This window comes from Aythya ferina (genome assembly GCF_964211825.1).
Source record: "Aythya ferina genome assembly, chromosome: 7".
In the NCBI taxonomy this organism is placed as follows: Eukaryota; Metazoa; Chordata; class Aves; order Anseriformes; family Anatidae; genus Aythya; species Aythya ferina.
The window spans coordinates 5,038,961-5,063,664 of NC_140302.1; the positions used below are offsets into that span (position 1 = coordinate 5,038,961).

Consider the following 24,704-nt stretch of genomic DNA (forward strand, 5'->3'; position numbering starts at 1 on the left):
GGAGAATATTCAGAATCTGTGGGCTTTTTTTAGCTTATTTTTCCCCAAATATTTTGCCTGTCTGAAGCAGACAGGGTGCTTTACAAAGAGTACAGACGATGGGCAGAAAGCAGTCACTAAAATGGAGCTGCATCCGGGGAGGGATGTGAAAGGTGCCTAGAAAGTCCTGCACTGTGGACGGGACCAGGGACTGAGGCTGAGCATCAGCAGCAGATATTTTCAAGGGGTAAATGCCAAAGAAAAACAGTCATCTCTTGAGCTGAAGCTTTGCCTGACACCATGATGTATTCTAACAACAGCAAGGGTTTCAGGCAATCTTTCACACTTGCAAGGGACAGAGCCTGCAAGTGTTTGACTTGTTTACAGTTTGCCTTGCTGTGCAGCTTCCATTTTAGCTCCAAATGACAGCTCTTCTCCCAGAGTGTAGGGTAAGAGCTGGGGGAGGCCAGAACAGCAGCTGCCTCGTGAGCCCTGATGTTCTCACACCTTGAGCATCCTCATTTAACCTCAGTTTTGGTGGGAATGTCGTTTTCTTTTTTTTTTTTTTATTAAGTATTTTCATTTCTTCCTTCGTTCAGCCCTTTCCCTCTCTTCTGCCTCTCTGCAGGGTGCTCCAGGAGAAGCAGGCATGTCCATCATCGGGCCCCGCGGTCCACCCGTAAGTGGCTTTTTTCTCTATTTTTGACTGATCCAGGATGTGGGCAAGTTACAGGGAAAGACTTAGGAGGGGCAGCGAGATGGCATCGGTGGGAGAGAGCAAAAACCCTGTATAATGTGGTTCTTGTGCTGAGCCATGCTTGGTTTTATACCACTATTATATACTATATATAATGAAATTACAGCTCATGCTCCAGAACAAATGAAGAAGCCTTGCCTCGCAAGGAGACCATAGTCCTGTATTTGAAAGGAAGAAGAATTTTTCCGTCTTGAAGCAGGGCCACTACCACTTTTGAGGAGTCTATCCCTTTTTTCTGGCTGATCTCAGCCTTTGGTTTCATTAGCAAAGGCCAAAAGCCCTGATTTTGCAGAAGGGCAGGATCAGGGCTAAGCTGGTGACTGGGAACTTATACAGATGGGTAGATCCGAGTTGTTCAGAGGTCCTTATCAGTACCCAAAATCTTGGAAACTCTTTGTCAGCACAGTTACCACAATCTTGAAAGTCCTTTTTCAGTCCTTGAAAGTCTGGCTGGGGAGCAGAGGAAAGGCCAGGCAGGATTTTGCACCCCACTCCAGCAAAAGCACAAGGAGTCAGCCAGACAAAGCTTTTTGCAAGCGTGGGGTAATAAAAACAGGCCGACAGGACATGAAGGGCTGGAGCCTTGGCGTGCCCTAAACACTGGATGCTTCTTGCTCTGCGGTTCAGCCGTCAAGCCTCTGCTTTTGTGCAGATGCAGCCAGTCCTCCTCACTGCATCCCCGTGCAGCCTCCACCGGAGATTTCCATGAGAAAAGACCCAGAGCCTCAATTCTCTCCCTCCCGCTGGGCACTTCCGATTTTGATTAACCTGTGAAGAGCACCGTCCTTGACCTGCGAAGAGGATGGGCCGCCGGCGACTTTTGTTTCCCAGCAGAGGTCAAGTGAGAGAGACCTAGGCAGCACGAACGCTTGGCTACATCTGGCTTTCCAATTAGCTTTCCAAAAGCCCCGTGATAAGTGCTTCTAACAAGAAACAGCTTTGCGGGGTCCCAGGCACACCTGCCCGGCACGCTGGAGTTTGAGAAGTGACAAAACTGAAGCCCAGGATGTGAATGGGTGCCCCGAGCATTTGCTACCCAGCAGACGGTCCCTTCAGCCTCTGAGAAAGGCCACCCGGCCCCGTGAGCAGATACAGAGGGTAAATGCTGCACCTTTTTTTCTGTTTTTCTCAAGCTGTAGTGCTCAGCCTCCTGCACAGCGTGGAATAGCAGTGGGAGGGGAAAGCTGGTGGTCCCTGGCACTGTAGGTCCTACAGACAGGGATGGACACTGCTCTTTTCCTGCAGGACATGCGCCTGGTCTGCAGGACAAATTCTAGTGTCTGTTTCAGTGCTGCTGATTTGCCTCCTTGCCTTTGCTGCTGTTTGGGAAAGCACAGAACACATTGCACCCTGAAAACGGCAGAAAATGGGGAATGGTACTTAAAATGGGTTTTGGCCTAACCTGGTCAAAGCCCTGAGGTGCAAGGACCAGGGCAGCTCCCCGCTTCCACCCCAAAGCCTGTTGTGAAGATGATCCAGTTTCCAGTGGAGCTGGTGATAGGTCAAAAGGATGGCTGAGCACCGAAGACAAACACGGGAAGCCCAGCCAAGGGGCCACTTGGGAAGACGTGGGATGAGAAATAGTTTCCAGATTTCCATTTGGAGGTTGAAGTTTTCACTTGAGCTCAGAGCTGCTAAACTTCTGGCCGGAGAGGGACAGTGTGCCGATAGTGGCAGAAACAGATGATCTCCATGATTTGGCAGCTCCCAGGATTACATACTTCATAGGATCAACATCTTAAAAAGAAGACAAGGAAAAACAGCTACCCAACAAAAACAGTCTCTTGGAATTGCTCGCTGCTGAACTGTTGTTTTGGCCTGATACCGTGCAAATCACTCTGCCGGCCTCCAAGGAGAGGGAAGCAGCAGTCTGCAGTCTAGAGAGGAAGCCAAATTGCACCATTTCCAGATTTTCTCCTTAATTCTTTTTTTAGCACTTCTTGTCCAGGGAGGCTTCCAACAGGGAACCAAAATTAATGAATTGTGGCTAGGCTCTTCTTGCTTTTTGCCTTTTCAGAAAGCAGCGGTGGACAAATCCTTTAATTTATAGCCTATCTTCCCTCCTGGTCACTGGCCAACAAGACCAGGTGGTTTTATGTGTATCTTGCAATGCAAAGCAAAGCTGACCAAGTTCAACTTAGCAAAACTAAGAAAACAGTGCAAATGTGATTCGGTCCTGCTAGCACTGTGTAGAGAAACACAACTGTTTGGTGCGAGTCCAGGCGCTGTGGTAGGAGCAGCCCTCAGACTGTGCAAAGAGGTTCCTTGCCTTCATTCTCTGCGGGGTCAAATCCCCGCTGAATATCTCTGCACAGGGAGGATGGAGGAGATGTAACCTGAAGGTTTTCCCTCTCCAAGCAGTCTCCCATGGGGACAGAAATTATTTGCTATAGCAAATCTCATCAGCTCCTTGCAGTCTGGCAAACCTGTGCCCTTCTTCCCCTTCCCACGTCACCACACAGGATGTTAGGGTGAAGAAGCAAACCCTTGCTCGTACCCAGCTCTTTCCTAGGAGACCCTTGCAAGGCTCAAACAGTCCAGTCACGGTATCTCCAAGTGCCTAAGGAAGGCATTTTCTTCCCCAAAATGAAGCTGAGAAGGCACAAGAAAGCTGGGCTTTTTGTCATCACAGCACAGCTTTTAGGGAAGGCAAGCTGCCGCAGCGGTCGCTCGATGAGCATGGTACAGGATTTACCTCACCCTGCTATTTTCATCTACGTGGCTTCGCTTCCAGATACGCTGAAATCTGGTCCACCTTCCTTCCTGGCTTGGCTCACTCATTTTTTTGTGAAGATTGAAGTCCTCAAGTAAAGTGGTATCTTTACTGGATGAGCAAAGGCCTAGGGTATTTGTGACCTGACATGTCACAAGCCCCAGAAACTGTACAATTATGCAAAATTAGCAGCTAGGACAATTACAATTTTTGTCTTTTTTTCTTTTTCTTTCTCATGTTTTTAAGTGAGTAAGGAAGCTGCCAGATATGTAGCGAGCTAGTTTGTTTGCTCTACCTGATCCCAAAATGGTAGCCAGCCCTGGCTAGCCAGAAAAATGCAGGGGAAAAGAACTTGGTGCTCATGTTCCTCATCACACTGCCTAACTCTCCTTTTTCTCATAGCTCTTAGAGGAAAAAAAAGCAGAAAAAAAAATCATCTCTTCTCCAGAATTATTTGTGAGGAAAATGAATGCACTGGGACATGCACATTAGGGGAGGAAAAGAGGAATGGCTGTGTTTAGACACCAGTGACCTGTGAGGTTTGTCTTGCACAGAGCAGCACCCTGCATTAAACGCCTCTGGTTTATGGCAGCAAGAATTGCCATAAAATGAGCTCAGCCTCTGGAACGTACTCCAAAAGGCTAGCGTATGGGCTAGGGACACCCGTTTAATTAATGTACAAACTTCAAGGAAACGGCTTGCAGTCCAAGCTGGACCTGCTCCAGCATTTTGCTGGCCCTGCACAAATTGAAGCAGGGATGTCAGATTTCCACTCCTTCCCAAGTCGCCTTCCCCTTGGAGGGAAATCAAATCAGACCTTGGGTAACTCTTCAGAGAGCTGCAGGATAAACGGGCAGAGGCTGAAGGAAAGGTTCCGTAGAGAGGACATGGGGTTCATCAAATTCCTCTTCGGTTCCTCTAAACTGCTCTCTCTGTTTTGCCCTTTCCAGGGACAGCCTGGAACTAGAGGTTTTCCTGGATTCCCGGTAAGTGTAACTGCTAATTTATGGGGTACGTGTGTGCAGTATTCCTAGGAAGTGTCATTAGTGCTCGCTGGAGCTTATCATTTCTGTCTGAGACCAGGGACCTGATCTGATCACTGGAAAAAGTAGCTTTTTCTTCACTTGTTTTTCTTTCTTTTTTTTTTTTTTTTTTTTTTTTCCTTTAGAAGATACTTATGGAGGGGGAAAAAAAAACTCCGAAAGGAAATTAATTAAAAAAAAAAACCCACACCACAAGTGTTAAAATAACATAGTTGAAGCCAGATCTGTTCAGTAAAAGAAAACCATCCTATGAAAATACCACCCAAACAAAGAAAATAACCCCCAGCTAGGCGAAATTCCAGCCCTCGCTGAGCTTTCAGGTGATTCTGCAGTGCAGCAGGCATCTGTGATCCAAACAGGTCCCACACGATGCAGTTCAGCTGGGGTCATGCCAAAGAGAAAGGACAAAAAGCGCAGGAAGGGGGAGATTTTTCTCCAATGCTAAGTTACAGATGGGCAAGGGAATGGGAAACAAGCCCAGGAGAGGACAAAACAAATATCATTTCAGCCCTACGGTTGCTGGCAATGCTCTCCGGAGCATTGAGGCTGCTGGAGAACTCACAGGGTTGCTATTTATTCTTGTGCACTTCTCCTGGACAACCAGGGAGCCTAAGGCGAGCACCAACACCCCTGGCGCCCCTGCTCCCGCCAGGCAGCTCAGCTGCTGCTCCGTGTGCCAGAGCAGGTTTGCGGGGGAGACTCACGCCTGGAAAACAGGAGGAATTGGCAGGCTGCGAGCTGTCTGACTGGGATCTGCGGCTCTGCCCTTTGTGGAAAGGGGGGCCCTGAGCTGCCCCCGGGCTGAGGAGAAGCAGATCTCCCCCCAGCCCTTGTGGTCTTTGGCTTTTGGAGCAGCAGAGAGCAAATCGGCACGGCTCAAGAAGCGGCGGGTGGGGCAGCGCTCTGCAGAGCCTGTTTCTCATCAGGCAGTACCTTCAAAATGCTGCTGAGCTGTGTCACCTCTTCCCCGGGACTCTTCTTATTCTATCGTTTGCAAAAATTCCTCTTCCCCCAACGGTGGGTGCCTTTTAAAATCAAAGTCTTGAGAAAACTGTGCTGATTTCCAACTACTTTACAGGACGGAGCAATAAGAAATGCTGCGGGTTTGTGCAAATTGCCCGTGAATCCCTCCTGCCTCCTCGTGTGTCCAGCTTTGGTGCTGCAGTGGGCTGACAGAGAGCAGGTCCCAGCAGGAGCAGTGAGGATGCTGGGGTGGTAGCCAGCTGTGCAGTCTTGCAGCACATAGAGCTTGCTGGGACAGGTAGACAGACACCCCAGCAACAGCATTTCTCCTCATTTCTCTCTCTTTTTTTTTTTTTTTGTTTTGATTTCAGGGCCCTATTGGCTTGGACGGCAAACCGGTAAGCAAACAGCTTCTCTCAGGGCTTTGTGCCCTCCCTCCTGCTATGTCCCACTGGCCTGTCTACCTGCCTGCTGCAAAGCACGCTTTAGAGAGGGTAATTTTGCAATGTCATGCACACGCGTGGATTAAAAGAAAATTAGAAGCTTGGTAGGCAGGAGGAGACCACAAATGCCTGGGGGGGAGATGCAGGAGTCAAGAGATGAAGGGAGAGAGAACATGGCTGCTTTCTTTCTAGGCAAATCTATAAAACAGCACTTTGCAAGAGCATCAGCCTGCCTGCTGCAGGGAAAGCACTTTGTTCGGAGTGCTTTGGGTAGGGGGAGTGGTGTCCTGTCAGGTGAGCGAGCGAAGCTGCATGTGCTTGGCGTTGAAACGCCCTCGGCAAAGTGCCTCCCGAGGCAAGGGGTAAGCAGGTAAAGCCAACATCTTCTAGAGGTTACGATGACTGAAGCTGAGGCACGTTGTCTTTCTTTTGCAGGGCCATCCTGGACAGAAGGGGGAGATGGTAAAGAAAGAAATAAATAAAATCTGTCTGTTTGTGGCTGCTGGGTTAGTTTGGAAGGACATTACTCAGCTGGAAATGAGCTCGTAGCGAGGCTAGAGCTCCTAGCTTCAGCCAGTGCCCTCCCTAATTCTGTAACTTCGTTGCAGCATGCTGGGGTGCACGTCTGTCATTTTTACATTACGGCTATCGATTCATCATGTCACAACAGCAACTTTCTAGTTACGCATGGGATATGTTTTCCTTGCAGTTAGCAATTATGTTCTTTAAATATACTCTGGGAGCTGACATTTTTCGTGGTTGGCCTCATAGCAGAAGTAAAAGTTGATGGAAAGTTTTCTGAAAACCCATCTGGTGGCTTTCAACTTATCTAACCAAAAACAAGCATATTTTTCATATTAAATATCTTCCTTCCCCCTCTTGAAGCTCAGTTTCACTTGCGTGCTGTACCGAAATGCTTTCAGTCGCGAATGATAAACTCAGGCCGTGCTTGATGGCAACCCAAGTGCGGTCTTGTTCCTCTTGACATCTCTGATGGTGACATCCCCGAACAACAACGTGCTCAGCTAGCAGCTCTGTAGTCACCTTCGCTCACTGAATTTCTGTGTGCTCTCTTCTGCGCGTTCTGTTTTCGGAGCCTGGGTGTCGGTGTAGCCTCTGGCGAGCACATGTTGCAGATCCCCTTCCCCGCTCTGACATCCCTCACTTGCGCAACCAGGCTTCAGTCCTGGCCGCTGCTGGTTCCATCCCAGCGCGTCAGCTGAGGGCCCGGGAACAATAAGGGTGTGTTTTCCCGACGATTTTCCCCCTCTCCTAATAATTCCCCCACTACGGCGCAGCCAGAACATGCGTGTGTTTTCACTCCCCCTTTCACGAAGGGCCCAGAGCTCTCTTGGGAACTTTTCTCCACAAATGTGTTTAAAATCTGAGCTTCCACCCTGTGCTGAGAGTTTTGTTGTCTTGTCAGTGTAAATGGGAATTCCCCTCACGTTCATCACAATGTGTTTCTTTAAAGGGTGCTGCAGGTCCCAGGGGACAACCAGTAAGTACCCCAGCTCTACCTCCCTGATCCCTTTCCCCTCGCATGCACCGACCTCTCTACTGAGAGCTTTTTTAAAAATCGCTTTTCTCTCTTATAGGGACCCCCGGGACAAAAAGGAGAAAAGGTAATTTTAACGTGAGACGTGTTGAAAATGAAAAGTAAATTAAAAACTAAAACTAAAGACTCTGAGTGGCCGAGAGATACAGGAGAAACAGAGGGCTCTGGGGGCAGGGGGTGGAAGGCAGGCTGCTTATCAGGTGTAAATTGCCATGGCCTCACTGCGTTCAGTAGGGCTGCAGTGATTTACACCTTGTGGCTCTGACCCTGCATCTATTTTGGTCCTCTCTGTTGGTGGTTTAAACCCTTTCCTTTTAATCCCCTTCTTTCGCAGGGTCAGTGTGCAGAGTACCCCCACAGGGTAAGTCATTAGCGTCGTTATCGTCTGTCCTGTGCCTTCCTGCATGTTAATCCCCCTTCCTTTGAGTGGCTTCTCATTGGAAATACGGATCTCTTCAGTAACGAGGTGCCTCATCCAGGCAGCAGCGCCCGGCTGATTGATGTGTTTCACAGAAAAGCTGCAGATAAGGTTTTCCAGGAGGGCTGTTGGTCTGTTCCTGCCCACTGGGGCTGACCCCTGGCTAAATGCTCTCGTTGCTTCTTCCTGGAAAGCCTCTGTGCCCCTGTGGGGTTAGACACAGATACGTGGTGGAGACCAGGCCTGTGTCCTTACCCCAAAACCCAGTGAAACCTGGGTTTTCTGGAGGAACAGAGGTGCTCCAGCTCTGTCCCTCTCCCACATGTAGTACGGCCAGGAGCAGTACAGGGGTTGCAGATCCCAGGACACTGTGTTGCCTTCCCTCTTTTTTTCTTCCTCCTGCTGTCCCCAACCCCACACAGAGCCAAGGGGAAGGAAGGGTTGTGCTCCCTGCCTGAAGATGAGCAGGGGTGGCCATGGTGCTGACTGGTCCCCCAAGAGCTGGTCCCCAGGGTGGAGAAGAGGCACAGAGGGAGGACCGATGCCAGCAGCCGCTTAATGAGAGCCAGGATATTGCCCCACTTGCCTCTCTGGCCTGGCCTGGTCAGCATGTACCACAGCCAAGAGAGGAGAGAGAACATCGTGGGGTTTGAGGGGATTACAGGGGCAAAATTTAACCAGCTCTAAAAACAACCCGAGCGCTGGAAGTCCACTGGAAATGCATTGGAACGACATCATATGAAGCGGCTGGAATTTGCAATCTGGGTGTACAGGGAGACAGGCTTAAGGGCTTTCTGTTTATTTTTGACGAGCCTCCGGACAATTAGCTGGGCTCCGTGCCCTGTCCCCGGGGGGAGCAGGGCCCTGGATGCTCTGTGTGGCAGAGCCAGGGGCGAGATCTCAGCTGGCACTGAGGGAGATGGGGACAGTGGGCATGTGCCAGCCCGGGTACAATAATAGCAGGTCAGCTGTGTTTCTTTAGGCGAGCAGGCTCACTAGATTGTTATGCTAAAAAGAAGCGAGCAGCAATGTTCACCCCAGCAGTGTCCTGGATTCTGGTTACAGCCCTTGGCTCCTGGCTGTCCTCAGAGCTCAAGGTGAAAAGTGGGGACAGGACCTGCGGCAACACGGGGAAACCTGCGCTCGCTCCTGGGGTGAAGGTACCCTGGGGTGACTGCAGCAGGGTGGGGACAGCAGGGAAAAGGCTGGAGCAAAGCCTCATGTCCCAGCAAAGCCTCAGGGGTTAGCTCTGAACTCACCGAAGCAGCAAGCTCAGCATTTTAAAAAGCCCACGGGTCATCCCGAGGCATTCCAGGATGTGCTCGTGGGAAGAGCGACTGCTGTCAGGTCAGCCCGTGGGGGGCTGTCCCAGAGGGTCTGCTCACAGGCTCAGGGTGCGAGCAGCCAGCAGAGGTGCAGTTCCCTTTCCTCCTCCTGGAACGAAAAGGAGAATGAGCCTTGCAGTAAAAGTGCCATCCGTTTGACTGAACTGCAATTTGTTCTTGCTTTCCTCATGGACAAGGACCTTTGTCAGTTGCTCTGGGCAAGGAGGGGAAAAGCAACATCCTGGAAAGCCAGAGATGTCGTTTCAGTTTTGTTTGGCCTTTGTTTTCTTAGGAAGGAAATGTAGGTTAGGATGTATGCCTTGGCTCATGCTGCAGTTTCCTATTTTTTTCTTCTCTACGAGTCTGTCTGCCCTGCGGCTCTGCGAGGGACGATCCCAGGCGTGGGGCTGCACCTTCGGTGTGGGCTGGCTGTCCCCAGAGCAATGCCCTGGGGTCGGGAGCCCAGCGCCGGGAAGAGGGGGAGCAGCTGTGCTCCCTCTGCTCTCCAAAACGCCGTGTGTCTCACTGACCCCCTTTGTCACGTCTTCACTGTCCCCTAGGAATACCTAAGCACCACCCTCGCAGCCCTGCGCTCTAACCAGATCCTTACGCTGAAGGTTTGTGGGTGACAGCTTGGCGGGACCTGGTTCCGATGCAAAGGCACAAGGATGTGCACCCAATATTGCACGCTGGGACACAGAGGGGCAGGGCAGGAGCTGCCTGCAGGAGGCCTCGGGTTCCTTCTCTAAACAAACCTGAATCCATCGCTGGACGTTGTCTCTCCTCTGGTTTTGGGAAAGCTCTTACTGCTTCCCTCCACTTGCTTCCTTCCCTTTTCCAGCATCCTCCCTCTGCTTCCCTGTGAGCTGCGTAATATTTCAGATACACTTCAGCACTTGAGGAGACAGACAAAGCCAGCTCAGATGGCTCCGGGTCACTCATACAGGTACACCTTTAGTGCTGATTTACAGCAACGTCTCCCCCGAGAAGGTCAGCTCAGCCCCAAATGCTCTCCTGAGCTAAGGGGCCTCCTGCACTTGTCTTCTAAAAAGAGCAGGGCTTCCTCCAAGTAGATCAGCCCGGCTGATTTTCCAGCAGTGCTTTTATTGCCTCAGGATCAGCATATTGGAGCACAGCCTCCTGAGCACGGGGCAGCGCTGTGATATTGGGTGCCTGCTTCCCTTTGCAACAGGACCGGGTCCTGGCCTGCACCGCGGGCGCGAGGAGCGGCGTTTGTAGGGACCAGGGCACGCCTGGTGCCACGGGAGACCTGCGGGCACACCTCCGAGGGCACAGCTCACATGGGGAAAGGCTGCACAGCAGGGCTGGGCTTTTGTGCCTGAGCACAGAAAGCCTCTTTCTCTTCTCCCTGTGTAAAAACCAAGATCGGCCTCAATGGAAAACTGATAGGAACAGGAAAGCGGATCAGGGCAGAGGAGCATTCCTGGGCCTGGAGCCGGCACAGTGGGTGCCAGGCTGACATGGATGCAAGTGGAAACTGGATACAGCGCGAGGATGAACAAATGCTCCCGAGCTTTCGTGCATTTGATTTCTGCGTGTCCGGGTCAGCTTTGTGCACTAGGGCAGCATTCCTGGCTATAAGCAGTTGGAGGCTGATGTTACTGTTAAACAAGGAAAAGCAAAGCGCAGGCTCCCAGGGCAATAAAGACCCTGCTTGGGGCTCACCAAGGTCTCGTCTTCTCCCTTGGTGGTGTCCACGTGGCTGAATGCACCATGCTGGTGCCCCAACGCCTGCTGCTGACCCCAGCTAGCTCTCTGCACTCCCATCCATACCCCAGGGACTGCCCACAGATACAGGCAGTCTCTTGAGAGGGAAGGGGGAAAGAAATAGGAAATCACACTTGGGAAACTTGGAGAAAATCAGCCTTTTGATAGTCGCCCCAAATCTGATGATGAGAGATGAAGGGAAACCGTCCTGTCAGTGGAGAGCTTAGCAAAGCCAGTGTGTGTGTGTGGGGGGGGTGTCTTGCAATAAATTCTGCCTGAGGAGAGCAGCGGAGCGGAGTCAGAAATCCCCTGGGTGAGTTTTATCTCCGAGCAGTGAAAGCTGTGCAGCGGGAGGCCGGCGAGCAGCACGTCCCCCTGTGAGCACCGCGCGGCGCGGAGGAGCTCGGAGGTCTGCCGGCAGGTCCCCGTGCCCCGCGCGGCGGTCGACTTTGATGGCAATCTCTCTGTTCCCCTCTTCTCTGTTCTCTCCCCTGGCTGCTCTCTGACTCTCGGTGCCCTAACGGCCTCCTTTGCCCTGCGACCTTCTGGTTTGATCTTCAGCTGTTGCCTCTCCTCAATTCAGTGCGGCTGGCTCCACCTCCGGTCATAAAGAGACGCACTTTCCAGGTAGACTTCTCCTCCTCGTTGCCTGTTTCTAAGCCTACTCCGATGCTTGCAATTAATCAGCTTGCTACCTGTCTGTCTTCCCCCGCCGAGGGGCTTCCAAAAGGCTCGGGCAGAGCTGAGGGACTTGCTTTGAAGTGGAGGCAATCTTTGATGTGATAATATGGCTAAAAAGAAACGCAGCGAAGCCAGTTCTTTAAACGAAAAGAAATGGGCCATGAAACTGCTCTCAGGACTGTCGACAAGCAGTCTCCTACCTTAAAGAGTCAGTTCCTGCGTATTCAATCTCCAGAAGAGGCTGGAAGCCTCTTGCTGAAATGTAGCTAATGTCTGTGAAATTTAACTGAGATGAATGAATAGGCAAACGCTGCTTCTGAGGGCTAGGCTGGCCTGAGACACTTGGGAGAATGTGTTTAAATAAGCTCTTATAATGGTTTCATTAAATTGCATTAAATCTTTGTGTAAACACATTTATTTTGGTTTCCAGGGCCATAACTCATGTTTAGTTTAGTTTATTTTGGGAATGAATTCATAAAAGGAATTACGGACATATGAATGGTGAATAAGAGTGTCCGTAGTCAGAGTTCATGTGGCTTTTAATGAGCCCACTTTAAGCTCCCTCGCTCCATCCGTCGGGATTAACTTTCCTGCGCAGACAAACCGCGGTAATTACCCCACTGAAGTGTGCTGGGCACCCTCTACCAAGCGGCTGGGTTTTGTCACCCCGCTGCATGTCTAGACAGTCAGATGCTAGCAGGGAGCTGCAATCTGCAGCACCACGAGGTGCCTGCCCCTTGCCCAGCACTGCGTAAAACCCTGACCTTAACCCTCAGGCCCGTGCTCTCGGTCCCATTCCTATCAGCTCGGCGTTCACAGCACGGAAAGCCCCGTGGCTGGCGCTGGTTGCCCTTCAACACGACAATCCGAAGAGCCAGGCCAAGGGCTGACCTCTTGGGAAGGCTTTGAAAGCTGAAGTTCCTATCCAGGATGAAGTGGGAAACTTGAATAGCTGCCCTGCGTCCTGTCGTCAGCCAGGGCTGCAAATTCCCCCCGTTCCCAGAGGCCAGCTTCACCGGAGGATTTTGCCCTGATCTCTTTTGCTGCTGCCACGTTCGTTCCCCGAGCGCGAGGAAGCGTAATCCACGCCTACAGATCCGCCAGCACCGAGCAATTCCAGGAGCCCGGCGTTTGAACACCAAGAAAAAAAAACACGTGAGGCTGCAGAGTAAATACTCGCACCAGTGTTGGAGAGAGGAAAATCCTGCCGCTGCCTCGCAGCACATCGGCAAGACCTGTGCATCGCCGAGGCACAATGAGGGTGACCAAATGGCGTTCGAAAGAGCTGAAAAATTCACCCCAGTCAACAGCTAAAAATACAGAGCAACATCTGAGCAGCGTGACACCCGATCTCCACCTTAGGGTATCCGCTTACGGGCCAGTCAGATCTGTGGGGGTCTTTTCGTGCTGAATGCATTAATAAGACCGCGGCCATGTGGCAGTAACGTTTCGCGTGCTGAGGGATCTGCATGGATGGGCACTCGCTGTGCCTTACACACGAAGCCAACACGAGGAGGGCTTTGGGTGAGCCCCCTGCAGCCGCTCACCGTGCTGGGGCAGGGCTCCCGCTCTCCCCATCCATCTCCACATCCCCTGCCAGGTAGCCGGCCCCCGCTCCCAGTTCCCCAGCCTCCCGTCCGCCTGGCCCACGCCTCGGAAATTTTTCCTCTGAACAGAGCTCACGGCGGTCGGGCTGAAATTTGCAGCTCCTTTCTTTCATTTCTCGTTCTAAACAAAGCAGATGTCCCCGTATCTCCGTGTTTGCACCGCAGGCAGCCAGGATAAACATCACCCTGGTGAGGCACGCAGCCAGGGGACAGATTTTGTGCATTGTCCCCTGCATACGCTGCGTGACAGTGGGCTTGGTTTTACCCACCAGCAGGCACCCAATGCTTTACAACGGGGGAACCACCACGCTTGATCCCTAGCTTCCCGTGGAAAAAGAGCCGGTCAGATTTAAGGTGGGTCGCCGGCAGCGGGGTGTCACGATGTGGCCACGAGGAGGGGAGCCCGTGGGGCAGCAGCGGGGCCGGAGGAGTTGTGATGGAGCTGGATCCATCGCTTACAGATCAGCAGTCTGGTATTCGAGCGGGGCGCTTCCAACCCACTGTCTCCGCAGCGCCGCTTGGTCCCGAGTCCTGGTCCTCGGGGCCAGATGACATTGCTGAGGCATGAGCCGCAGCCGCCGGAGGGCTACCGAGGGGAGGAACCGGCTGGGACGGCCTCGTTTGGGGAGCTGGAAAGGGCAGGTGGCCCCGCACGCACTGCCTTGTGAAATCCTCCAGAAACTGGCTCTGCCTGGCGTACGTAGGCCTGCTTTGGGCGAGCTCCAGAAATGCCATGATGATCGTGTTATTTTCGTTCGCTTTTGTGGCATTTCTGCTTTCGGTCCTTGGAAAAACAGAGGGAGCCTTGTCCAACACACGGAGCGCGGGGGGAAAAACAGGCTGAGGTAGGACGCTGCAGCTCTGCCGGGAATGCCAGCGCGGCCACGGGAGGCTTCGCTTCACATGTGACTGTCAAGTGCTTTGGAAAGCCTCCTGAGAAGCCCAGGAGATGTCTAACACGTAAATCGTACTTCACCGACTTGCGAAGAAAAAGGAAAAGATCTGTTTGGACTGCTTGGTCATCTGTAGATCCCTTTGGGCTCTGAGAAGGTGGCCTCAGCTGGCTTTGTGACCATGGGGAGCTGTCCTCAGAAGGACTCTGCCTCTTGGAAACCTCTCCTGCACTAACCTGGGGCTTGCTTCTGCCTCTTCTGCTTCGGCCAGGCTGACCTGCCGTGGGTGGCGGGGTGTTGGGGTGATGGGTTTGCTCTGCCTGCCGATAACCCCTTTTTTTAACAAACCTCAGGGAGAACAAGGACAAGCAGGAATCCAAGGTCCCCCGGGGCCCCCTGGCCCGCCAGGGCCCTCTGGACCGGCTGGACCCGAGGGAACCCCAGGACAGCCCGGGCCAGTTGGGCCGCCCGTAAGTCCGATTAAGAAAAAGCCTTTCAGCTTCCTCTTCCTAGAGTGCAGGCAATTTCCTCTGGCCTCTGCTGGAGCCACGGGCGGGGAAATTGCAGGGGATGCGGGTGTGTGGGGAGGAAGAAGTTCCCAGGAAGGAGGGAGGGCGGGCGGGCACCCTGTGCTGTCGCTATCTGGACACACACGTGCAAGGGGGTGACACCAGCCCCGTTTCCTCCTCCTCTGCAGACGGAAGTAACACGCAGGCTGTAATTATCCCCCTCGCAGCAGAAACCTGGCTGATAAAAATCCCTGCCGTCCCTTTGAAGTCCTGCTCCTGTCCTGCTCTCAGGCTGGCAGCAAGCAGCCCAGAAGGGCGAAAACTACAGCGCCTTGTAAAATACAGCCCCTTGCTAAGTGTCAGGGGACAGAGCAGAAAATCGTGCTAATGTGCCTCTCTTTTGCAACAGGGCCGAGTGGGAGAACCGGGGAAGCCTGGCAGAGATGGAAAGGTGGGTACCAAAACCCAGCTCCCCTCCTGGGTGCTCTGGGGAGAAGCGTGACGTGCTGGCCCCTGTGAAAGGAGCTGCCATCTGCAGGACTTTTCAAGGCCTTCCAGAAGGACAAGCAAGTCTTGTCCCCTGAGGCCAAAGTGCCTCTCTCCACGTGATGGAGTGTCGGGTGTCCTGCAAGCATCCTCCTCTCTCTTTGAGCTCTGAGGAGCCAAGGATATGGTGACTAAACATTTGGATTGCCATAAGCAGGCAAAATCAAGGGTGATATAGGTATCAAAGCATGTCTGGGATAGTTTTCTCCTCCTGTCTGCTCACATCAGGAAGGCAGCTCCCGTATGGATATTTTGTTTATTTATATTTACATGCACGCATATCCGGTGTGCTTCGTGGTTCAGAGCAGGTAAATTGTTTGGTTATTTCTCATTTCAAAACACAAGTGGTTTGTTTGTTAATATATTCCCTCTATTTAGCTAATCGGAGAAAGCTGCCAATGCCTGATTTACTCCAGAGCTGCACAGTGGGCTGGGAAGGAGTTTCCCAAGCAAAGCCAGAGAAACAGGAAAGATTCTGGAGCACAGTGCACGAGGCAAAGCAGCTTCTGGTCTTTGGATTCTGTGAGATCAGGCCTGGGGGAATGGAGCAGCACGGGCATGAAATATTTGGGAGTATGGGTTAAAATGTTATTTACATGAAAAATAGGTCAGGGATGTAGCTCACCTAAGCAAATCATTTCTGTAAAGGTGTATTTCAAGCCAAATCAGTCAGCATCACCCCAAAGTCTGTATAATGTTGTCTACATTTGCCAACTCCAGTGTCTGCTTTGATTTTACCCACAGGGCTTACCTGGGCCTCCTGGACCAAAGGTGAGACATTTGGCCTCGCTCAGAAGAGCAGGGTGATAAACTGAGAGGTGGACTCTGCTGGCATGGGGTGAAGTGTACATTTTGAAGGCTGGAGGAGGGGGAAAGGAGGTTACATCAAATATCTGAAAAAGATTTCTGCCCCAGCTCTGTATTGCCTTCGGGGCCCAGCTTGCTTGCTGACTCATGGGTTTTACCCTGGCAAAGTGTCTGAGTTGCATCTCAGCAGAGCAAGGCACGCCTCATCAGCCCCTCTTGCAAAATTCTTTGCCACACACAGCTTTATTGGCTTCTTCCACTCTCAAAGCATTTACCAGCGCTTCAGGAACCGATTTTGCAATGCTATTGTGAACTCCACCACAGTTTCCCATTTATTCACTTGCCAAAGTGCGAATGGGGGGGTGGTTGTTGTTTTTCAGCTGCAACTGCCCACCCCCATTTGTTTTTGTTTGAGATATTTAGCCAGGGTGAGGAGATAGGAAGCACAGAGCTGGCATGAGCTCCCCAGCTGCCAGTGGGTTTTGCATCTTTCCTGCTGGTGTCAGTCACTGCAGGTAACAGGGACCCCTGAGGCTGGAGGTTCAGCAAGCTGGGGGGGTCCCTCTGAGCAAAAAAGTGTATTTTCCTCATGCAGTGGCCTTTTGTGCCAGCATCTCTTCAGGGGAAGGGGCAGGGACCTGTCCTTCTCAGCGCAAGCATCACTTCGTTTTGTCTTTTTCCTCTTGCAGGGAGACCCTGGGATTCAGGGATACCCCGGCAGAAAGGTAAGAGGGGCACTTCCAGTACTGCTGAGTGAATTCAGCCTCACCGATGCCTTGTGGGCTCCTCTGGAGCTCTCTGCCCAGCTCTGCTCCTGCTGGACCAGGGGCTGTGACAGGCCCACAGATCCCATACTGTCACCTTGAACCCTCCAGCAGTAGTGGTATGGAGTTCTCCCTGTCCATGTGCCTCTCTACAGCCACTTCCAGCCTGAGATCTGGCTCTTGCGCTACCTGGAAGGGCCAAATCCTGGCTAAGTATAGCTCCCTGCAATAAAGCAGGGAAAAGCTGATCCTTTCCCTGGTTAAATTAGCATCTGCTAATTAACAGCAGGGTTGAGTCAAGTCCGGAGGGTGTAATGGAGACAGAAAGAGAGATGGGGGAAAGGCGCAGAGGGAGATCAAAGGAGGGAAAGGGAATGAAGGGACGCTGCTGAAGAGATGTCATCAGGAGACGGGGAAGGTGAATGCTCCCAGTGGGTAGGAGTCCTGTGTCCCGTGTTCTCCCTGCGCTGCTTTACGGGTGCTCTGTGAGCAAAATGGCAAGACCTTAGAGCTTTTTAATTAGTCCTGTATAAACCGAGAAGTTTTTATTCTGTCAGGAAGTGGAAATTATAGCCCCCGCGGACCACAGCCCACTCCTGCAGACAGATGCAATTTATTGCCTCCTGTCCCCGTGAACCGTCGGTTTTTCCATTAAGGGCCCATCCTGTTCTGAGGGCGCCGGGCGGGCAGTGAGGGGGTCTCTGCAATGACCTCGTGGTGAGGGCCTCTGCTACGAGCCCCTCTTATGTGAAACAACTTGTCTGGCTAATTTACTTGCTGAGCTAAGAGCCCGCGCTCTGGCTGGAGGAACGAGCCCAAGGCTGCGACCTTTCCCTGGGAAAGGTGGAAGGAACGGGTGAAAGGAGGGGAGAAAATCCTCCCCGGTGAGTGGGTCGAGGAAAGGGATAACGGGGCAAAGAGCTGCTCAAAGGTGTTAGCTCTGCTAGGATACAGGATTGTGGGCCCGTTCCCTTCAATCCATGCTTTTTGCACCCTGAGCATCCTTCCTGATGCAGGGAGGTGCTTCTCTCCTAGTGACGCCTGGCGGGCAGGCACCTGTGTGCAGGACCCCTCCCACCTTTGCTGCCCCATCCTGCACGCTCCCTTTCGTGCTTGCTCACTCTGTTTGCTTCTTTTTCTCTGTTTCATCTCTTCTCTTCCCCAGGGGGAGGCGGGCACGGCAGGCCTGCCTGGTGCGCACGGCCTCCCTGGAGCTTCGGGCCCCAAGGTAACTGCTGGGTGCAGCCGGTGAGGCTGCAGGGGCAGACAAGTGCCACACAAGCCCAGAGATGCTAAAGGAAAACACAGGGTCAGGGGCTGGCAGCAGATTCCCTGCCTGGTGTAAGGCATGCACACAGAAAGACTTGCTCCTGAACCTGGACCAGGATTAGCCCCAAACAGGTCCCTGTACCAGAACAGAACTGACCTGCCTTTTAGAGGCTTTTGCGTTAAGGCTGGGAGAATGATGACACTCTGCTCCCCGGAACAGTTTAATGGTTGAGTAGTCTGCACCCAAAACATGCAGGAGGGATTAGTGTGGGCTACCTCCAGCATCCACTACAGCAAGGTGAGCCACCTTGCATTCCCACGAGGGACGGGTTACAGCCCACATTTAGACTGGCAGTGTGGTTTCTCCAGACATCTGGGCTTGCTTTTATCACCCACTCCCTCCTTCAGCAACTTTCTCTTTGGCCCTTTGCTGTTAAGATTGTTCTGCTCGCTCGATTTCTCCTGATGTTCACTGTCCCTCTCTGCTTCTTCTCCCTTTGTTCTTCGCCGGGCAGGGTGAAAAAGGGGACGCCGGCATAAAGGTAGGCATGAGCAATATGGTTTTGTACCACAGTAGATCATCTGGGAGATGCTGCTCCTTGGGCTGCTGGGTTGTAAGAGGAAGTTGGGTCTGAGGCAGCTCTGTGGGGTATTTAATGGAGTACACATCTGTGCTGCCATTAACAGCAAACAGACTCTCCACGCTCAGGCAATAAAGGCAGCCTTTATCCATTCGGTGGAATTTGATTCTTCGCAAAGGCATTTCTCTGACTCTGAAGCTTGCTAATGATTTGTTGCATCTCTCCATGCGATGGGACGGGTTGGGGTTTCCTCATAAAATCTGGTTAGCTGACGCATCAAATCCACTCAAACTCTGCAACTCAGGCTGAGGTTTGGCACCAGCCTTTTCTGTCTGTTTCTGTACACTTTTTACAGCCTCATATGGTCTGTGCCCAGATGTTATCTATTTGCCTAAAATTTACTGTACCCATATATTTAACGTATATTACTCAATGTAGACTGTGCTTAAAACATTACAACATTGGCAAGTGCTCATGACAGTCGGAGCGTCCCGTGTCATGCCATACATTTTAAACATCACGAGAAAGGATTGGTTCTGCAGTATTTTGAAAGGCATTAACAGTGACACAGCCATTTGAAGTATTCTGTGTGTAGCATGCATCTCGTTTATGGTGCAGCATACACATTTGCTGTATTTTTTCCATCTGGGCGCGTCCCTGTTTGAAAAACAGAAGAAAAGGCACCTTCAGAACTAAACGTGGCTGGATGTAGCACATCAAATTTCAGGAAGTGCTCTTTGGGAATGCAGGCTCTGGTTTAACAGTCGAGTATCACAGCAGCATTGTCTTCCTGCAAGAAAACAATGCCTCCTCAGAAATAACACGGAGCATGCAGAGTCCAAAGGTTCCCCGGTGTCCATCTTCGCGTTAGTGCGATTCCACCGAGCACAAAAGAATTGCTTCTGGTTTGTGCTCGTGCAAATGAAAGCAGAATTGCACCCAGGGCTGGGTGCTCTGGGAGCTACAAATTCGCTGCTGTCTCGACAGCCAGGTGCTCTCCAATTAAGCTGAACTGCAGGACTGAAGTTGGAGCACGGCCTAGGTGGGAGAGAAGTCTGGAAGGAGAGGCCGCGTTCCGGCCCTGCTCCCACATCTCCCAGTTAGCAGACACCTGCTCTGCTCGCACCCACGTACAAGGACTAATCAGCCCTTGATTTACCTTCTGGAGCCCAAACAGAAACCTCTTCATCCCAGATGGGATGAAAACAAAGCCTTCGCAGGAGATAATGGATCTGAGAAGGCCTCCCAAGCCCTTGAGTCAATTCTAGTTTACTTTTTGGCATTGCTGTTTCATGGAGGTCCTAGGGGCTCCTCACGCTCTCCTCTTCCCCCTTTCTCGGGTATCTGGGAGGGGACCAGGGGCAGAGATGGGGGAAGGAGCTGGCATCTGTCATTTGCAGAGCAGCCTGCACCAAGCAGAGAGGGAGGCCGTCCTTTCCCCCCACAGCTTTTGTGCTCTGCAGCCATTCTGCCTGCTCTTTGCGTTTGGGCTCTGGCAAAAGGGAAATCTCCAAGTCTTCAGTGATGTCTCAGGGTCATCCGCAGCTGAGAGCCTTCTCTGAGCTGTTTTAGAGACTCAGCGTGAGCCTGGAGACGTGCTCTAGCTACTTGGGCCCTTACTCATCTCGCTTCATAAAGAGTGGAAGCAAAACCTGCCACGCTTTTTGTGCTAATAAATTGGAGCTCTGTAGGGCCACCTCCCCGGTCCCCAAACAGCCTGTTCTTTCACACACAGACTTTCATTTGTTACTGTCAGTATCGCTTTTCTTTCTACTTCCTTTCTTCTTTGCTCCAAGGAATTGAAACAAAAGTGAAGAGATAGCCCTAAATCAGCAGCCAGACATCACCCAGTAGCAGCTCCTGAGCATCCACATGGTGCATGAATTTGTTGCCCCCGGAAATTTCTCCTTCCTGCCTGCCTCCCTTCCAGGAGGGCCATTTGGGACTCGGGGAAGCTTTTTATGTTTCCACCTTTGGATTCAATTACCCTGGCCGGGATCTACCTGCGCTTTGTTTGGGGAGCCCAGCTCAGATACCGCAGCTGATTCATGGTTGAGCTGGAGCGATCAATTTTGTGCAGCGTATCACTGCTTCTTGTGCTCGGGGAGAACATCTCAAGGCCCTGCCTTGCTGCAGGGGCTTACAGACTGAATTCAACCCCCTTGTCCATTTGATAACCTCGAGGCCTACATCTGTGTCTCCTGAAGGCCACTAGGCAAGCTGTAAGTATGACCAGCTGGGTCATTTCAGTAAGCATTTCACTTGCTGCCCCCCAGCTTGGCAATTGCATTCGGCTTAGCTGACGTTTTCTGTCTCTTTTTATGAAAGCTCCTTAGGATGAGGCTTTTTCCCATTCTCTGAGGAAAGAGCAAGAAGAAATTGGCCACAGAGTTGCTCAATAACTCCACGTCTTCTGCCTGTCGCAGCAAGGGGAACAGAAGTAAGGGTCTCGGGTGTAATTAGCAGCCCATAGCCAGTGCTGCTAACGAGCTGATTAGCACAGGGCGTGCTCTGTCACGGCTGGCACTGAGCAGCTATAAAGCTGCTCACCAAGAGCAGGGGCTTCCCCTTTGCTGGACAAGAGGGGTAGCATCTCTCTTTCAGAGGGATCAAGGAGCTTGGATGTATTTCCTAAGACAGCACAAAGCTTGGGAGAGCCAGGAGATGCTGCTGGCTGCCTTCCTGGGGTCCTGAGCTGGGTGTTTCACCTCCCACATCTGCCTTTGGTGATCCTTCCTGGCTTCTGGCTTGGCTCCATCATTTTGGTGGTGGCTACGGCACGCTGTGCAGCCCTTCCTTGGCACGAAGGACGTGGGGAGAGCATTAAGCCATCAGCACAGTGGGTACTGACTGCCTTACAAGGGCTTTCAAGCACTTAGGGGCTTAAAGATGTTCTGGAGCCTTGCTTTTCCTGCTTATCCTCCAGCTGTGGCTCGGAGGTTTCTTTCTGCTCTTTAACGGTGCAGCGTCCTGCTTGTTTCTGCTCTCTAATTAGCTCTAGGGCCTGTGTGATCCTGCAGGTGTTGATGGGGGCTGTGCAAACGGTCTGAGGCCATCATCAGAAAATGTCAGGGCTGTGTGGTTGCTCTGTAACTTGCCCCCTGTTAGGGGTTACCTCGCTCTTTCTCACTAGGGTGGCTTTGCTTTCACAGGGCTAAATAATTAAACAGCTCTTCAGGCATCCCAGAAACTCTCTGGGATGGGGCATTACTTCCCCGTGCAGGGCTGCTCTGTGGGGCCGTGCTCCGTGGTACAGGTGCTCCCAGCAGAAACCTTTGGTCTTGTCTCATTCAGGAAAAAAAACAACAACATCAGTAAGCAGCCTCTCTGAAGATGTTTCATTTTCATTTGTATCAGCTAAAATCCAGGCTGGCTACACAAAGCAAACCCTGGAGTTGATGTTTCCCCGCACAGGTTTGTTCATCCTGTAGTGGCTGCGGGCTGGAATCCTGCAGCAGGACACAGAGGCTGCCTTTGTTCCCAGCGCTGTTGCTGCTCTAATCTGCGATCTCTCATCTCTGTCAGCCTTGTCCTGCACTGGAACTTTTCCTTTCAAAAAAATCTTCTGAGCTCAGCGGATAAAATGTGCCGTGCAATGGTTATGTCTTATTATTAAACAACGAGCTTGTGAGGAAGAAGGGTATTTCTCTTCTGCCTTCTAAATTGTTGGTGTGACCCTGACACCTAGCTCAGCATCTGTGTAAAAACCCACACTTCTGCTTGTTTGAGTGAACCAGCACAGCCCAAGGAAGATGTCTCTTGCAGTTAGGTCCGTGTCCTCAGTGCACCCTGGTTTGGCAGAGCTGGTGGCCCACCGGGTTCCTTGAATTTACCTTCCCAGGATCCGGCACTTCTTTTTGCTTTGGGATCTTTCTAGAGCAGAACAGGGAGCGTGCCACGGGCTGGCTGAGCAAGAAGTGATGAGTCTTAAGCCACAACTACAGCAGAAGTGCAAGGAGGATGGGGAAGGTTTTTTTGTTTTGGTTTTGTCCCTGCTTTGTTGCAGTTCTCATCCCTTTGCTCGGTTCCTCACTGGGCCTCGCGCTGCTGGGTGGCCAGAGAGCCCTCACCTTTGGTGGTGCAGTTGAAAGGAAGGCTTGTGCCCTTGGGAACTCCCCGCTCTGAGCTGAGGGATGTTTTTTGGGGGGGTGGCAGTGGGCTCCCACTGAGGGGGACGCTGCCATGCCAGCAGGGAAGTGCAAGTCCCCCCAAGAAGTCCCACCACCTTGTGTCTGTTGCTCTTTTCCTGTGTTTCTTGCTCTGCTTCCAGGGGGAGAGAGGCATGCCAGGGCTGCCGGGAAGACACGGCATGAAGGTACCTTGTGAAAAGCACGGTGCTGTTTGTCTGCCTGACCTCCCCACAACGCTCGGCTGGCCCTGATGCGCGAGCATCACCTGGATTGGTGTGCGTGTGTCTGTCGGCTGCCCTCAGCTGAGTTCTTCCCGCTTCTAAATTGCCAAGTGTAGGGCCCGATTCCTGGCACTGACTGTGAGGGGGAGAAGGGTTTCACCAAGCAAACGGCATGCCCGGTCTGATGCTGGCTGGCAACACCCAGAATTTGTGCTCTGTGAGCTGGGGGCCGCGCTGCGAGCCTGCCCCCGCTGCGTGTTGGCTCACGGGGTTGTGCAGGCACGGACCCAGACTGGTGCAGCGATGGGTCAGGGTCGGTGTGTGCGAGCAAGCCTGCATGCGTGTGCCTGGCTGCGTTTTGGGATCAGTACTAGAAAATAACATCTGCGTTCGCTGCCATTTGAAGGCCAAAGAGCGAGGGGCAGGCATCCCAAATGTACCGTGAAAACCTAACCCCAGCCACTTTCTGCACATAATCCCTTTCATAACTCCAGCCCATATTCACTAAAACCTACTGACCCCTGAGACATTCTGGAATGCTTTTTCCCCCCTTTTATTGCATAGAATCCCTGATCTCCATCTTCTGTCCTTGTGTTTTTTAGCTTTGTCCCCGATTTCTGTTTCAGAAAGCTGAGAGGTATGATCCCGCTGCTCTCTGGCTCCCCACTCCTCCTTGTTTGAACTTTTCCAAGCTCTCTTTACTTTGAACTTGGCTCCCAGTCCTCCTCTCTACCTCATGTGCTACATCCCGAGCCCTGTCATTTCCCACTTCCTAACACTACTTCACCTCCTCCCCCCTCCTTAGACCCCCCGTTACCCCTCATCTTTGCTTTTGTAACTGGACATTTTCACCCGCCCCTAACTGATACTAACCCAGGGCACACAGAGACTGTAGAGCAAAGGGTTGATGCCGACGACCTGCTTTTTGCATCCGTGCTGTTGAGGAAAATGTGCCTGTCCACGGGTGCACCTGTCTGCCGGGGCTCCTGAGCACCCGTCTCCGGTTGCAGGGCAGGCTGAGTCCCATGGTTTTATGGTGGCTTGCTCTGCGGTGCGGAATGGCACCCGAATTGCAGTGCTTGGGAGTCGTTTTTTCCCCTAAGGTGGCTGGCTGCGCAGCTCTCCTGAAAACATCTTGCTGCAGGGCTCGTCTTCTCTGACAAAAGCAGCATCTGGGCTCCGTATCTGGGATCAAGAGCTGGACTGGGCACCCGGTCCTCAGTCTCTTTGCTTTCCGCAGTTATTTGATGCCGTTCTGCTTGTTGGCCCCTGCTTCACCAGCAGGGTAGGGGTGGAAATTGGTTTTGTGACCAGGCTGTGCCCACGATCTCTGCCTTTAGAGGAGCTTTCTGGAAAGCAAAGCCACTGCCCTAGGTGAACGCCCCATGCGGGGAAGGAGGACGTGCGCTCTGTGGCGTTACGGCATTACTGCGGAGTGTTGGAAAGGAAAAGATGTGGATTTTGCCTTATAGTTTCACTTGGCTGGTACTGTTTTATTTCTTAACGACAAAAAACCTCGCGTCCAGTTTATTTAAACAAGGTTTCTGTCTCTTCTCTTTCTGACAGGGAGCCCCTGGGTTGGCCGCCGCCGGGATGAAGGTCAGTTCTGCGCGGCGCTGCAGTCCCTCAAGTAGGGCACGTCCAAGGGAAGGGCTGGAGCTGTGCGAGGAGAGCACGGGAAAATGGTCAGACAGCTCCCACTGCAGGGGAACCGCAGAATTGCTTTTGGCAGAGAGGCTACGTCCCCCTTCAGCAGTGCCCCTGCTGCT

At 52.2% G+C, this 24,704-nt stretch overlaps 1 protein-coding gene across 2 annotated transcripts in view; it reads left to right on the forward strand.

The window, feature by feature from the left end:
- The window catches only part of COL13A1 (collagen type XIII alpha 1 chain), a 93,293-nt gene that overhangs the window by 34,257 nt on the left and 34,332 nt on the right, over positions 1–24,704 (forward strand). Inside the window, exons 8-23 of one of the 2 annotated variants that reach the window (XM_084525064.1) lie at positions 608–658; positions 4,400–4,435; positions 5,827–5,853; positions 6,334–6,360; positions 7,373–7,399; positions 7,497–7,523; positions 7,791–7,817; positions 9,760–9,816; positions 14,462–14,578; positions 15,027–15,068; positions 15,908–15,934; positions 16,660–16,695; positions 17,900–17,962; positions 18,519–18,545; positions 22,855–22,899; positions 24,502–24,534. In XM_084525064.1, the coding sequence (XP_084381190.1) occupies positions 608–658; positions 4,400–4,435; positions 5,827–5,853; positions 6,334–6,360; positions 7,373–7,399; positions 7,497–7,523; positions 7,791–7,817; positions 9,760–9,816; positions 14,462–14,578; positions 15,027–15,068; positions 15,908–15,934; positions 16,660–16,695; positions 17,900–17,962; positions 18,519–18,545; positions 22,855–22,899; positions 24,502–24,534 (669 nt within the window). Of the gene's footprint in view, positions 1–607; positions 659–4,399; positions 4,436–5,826; positions 5,854–6,333; positions 6,361–7,372; positions 7,400–7,496; positions 7,524–7,790; positions 7,818–9,759; positions 9,817–11,488; positions 11,555–14,461; positions 14,579–15,026; positions 15,069–15,907; positions 15,935–16,659; positions 16,696–17,899; positions 17,963–18,518; positions 18,546–22,854; positions 22,900–24,501; positions 24,535–24,704 lie in introns of both variants that reach the window. The other variant, XM_084525065.1, reaches the window with a different exon arrangement.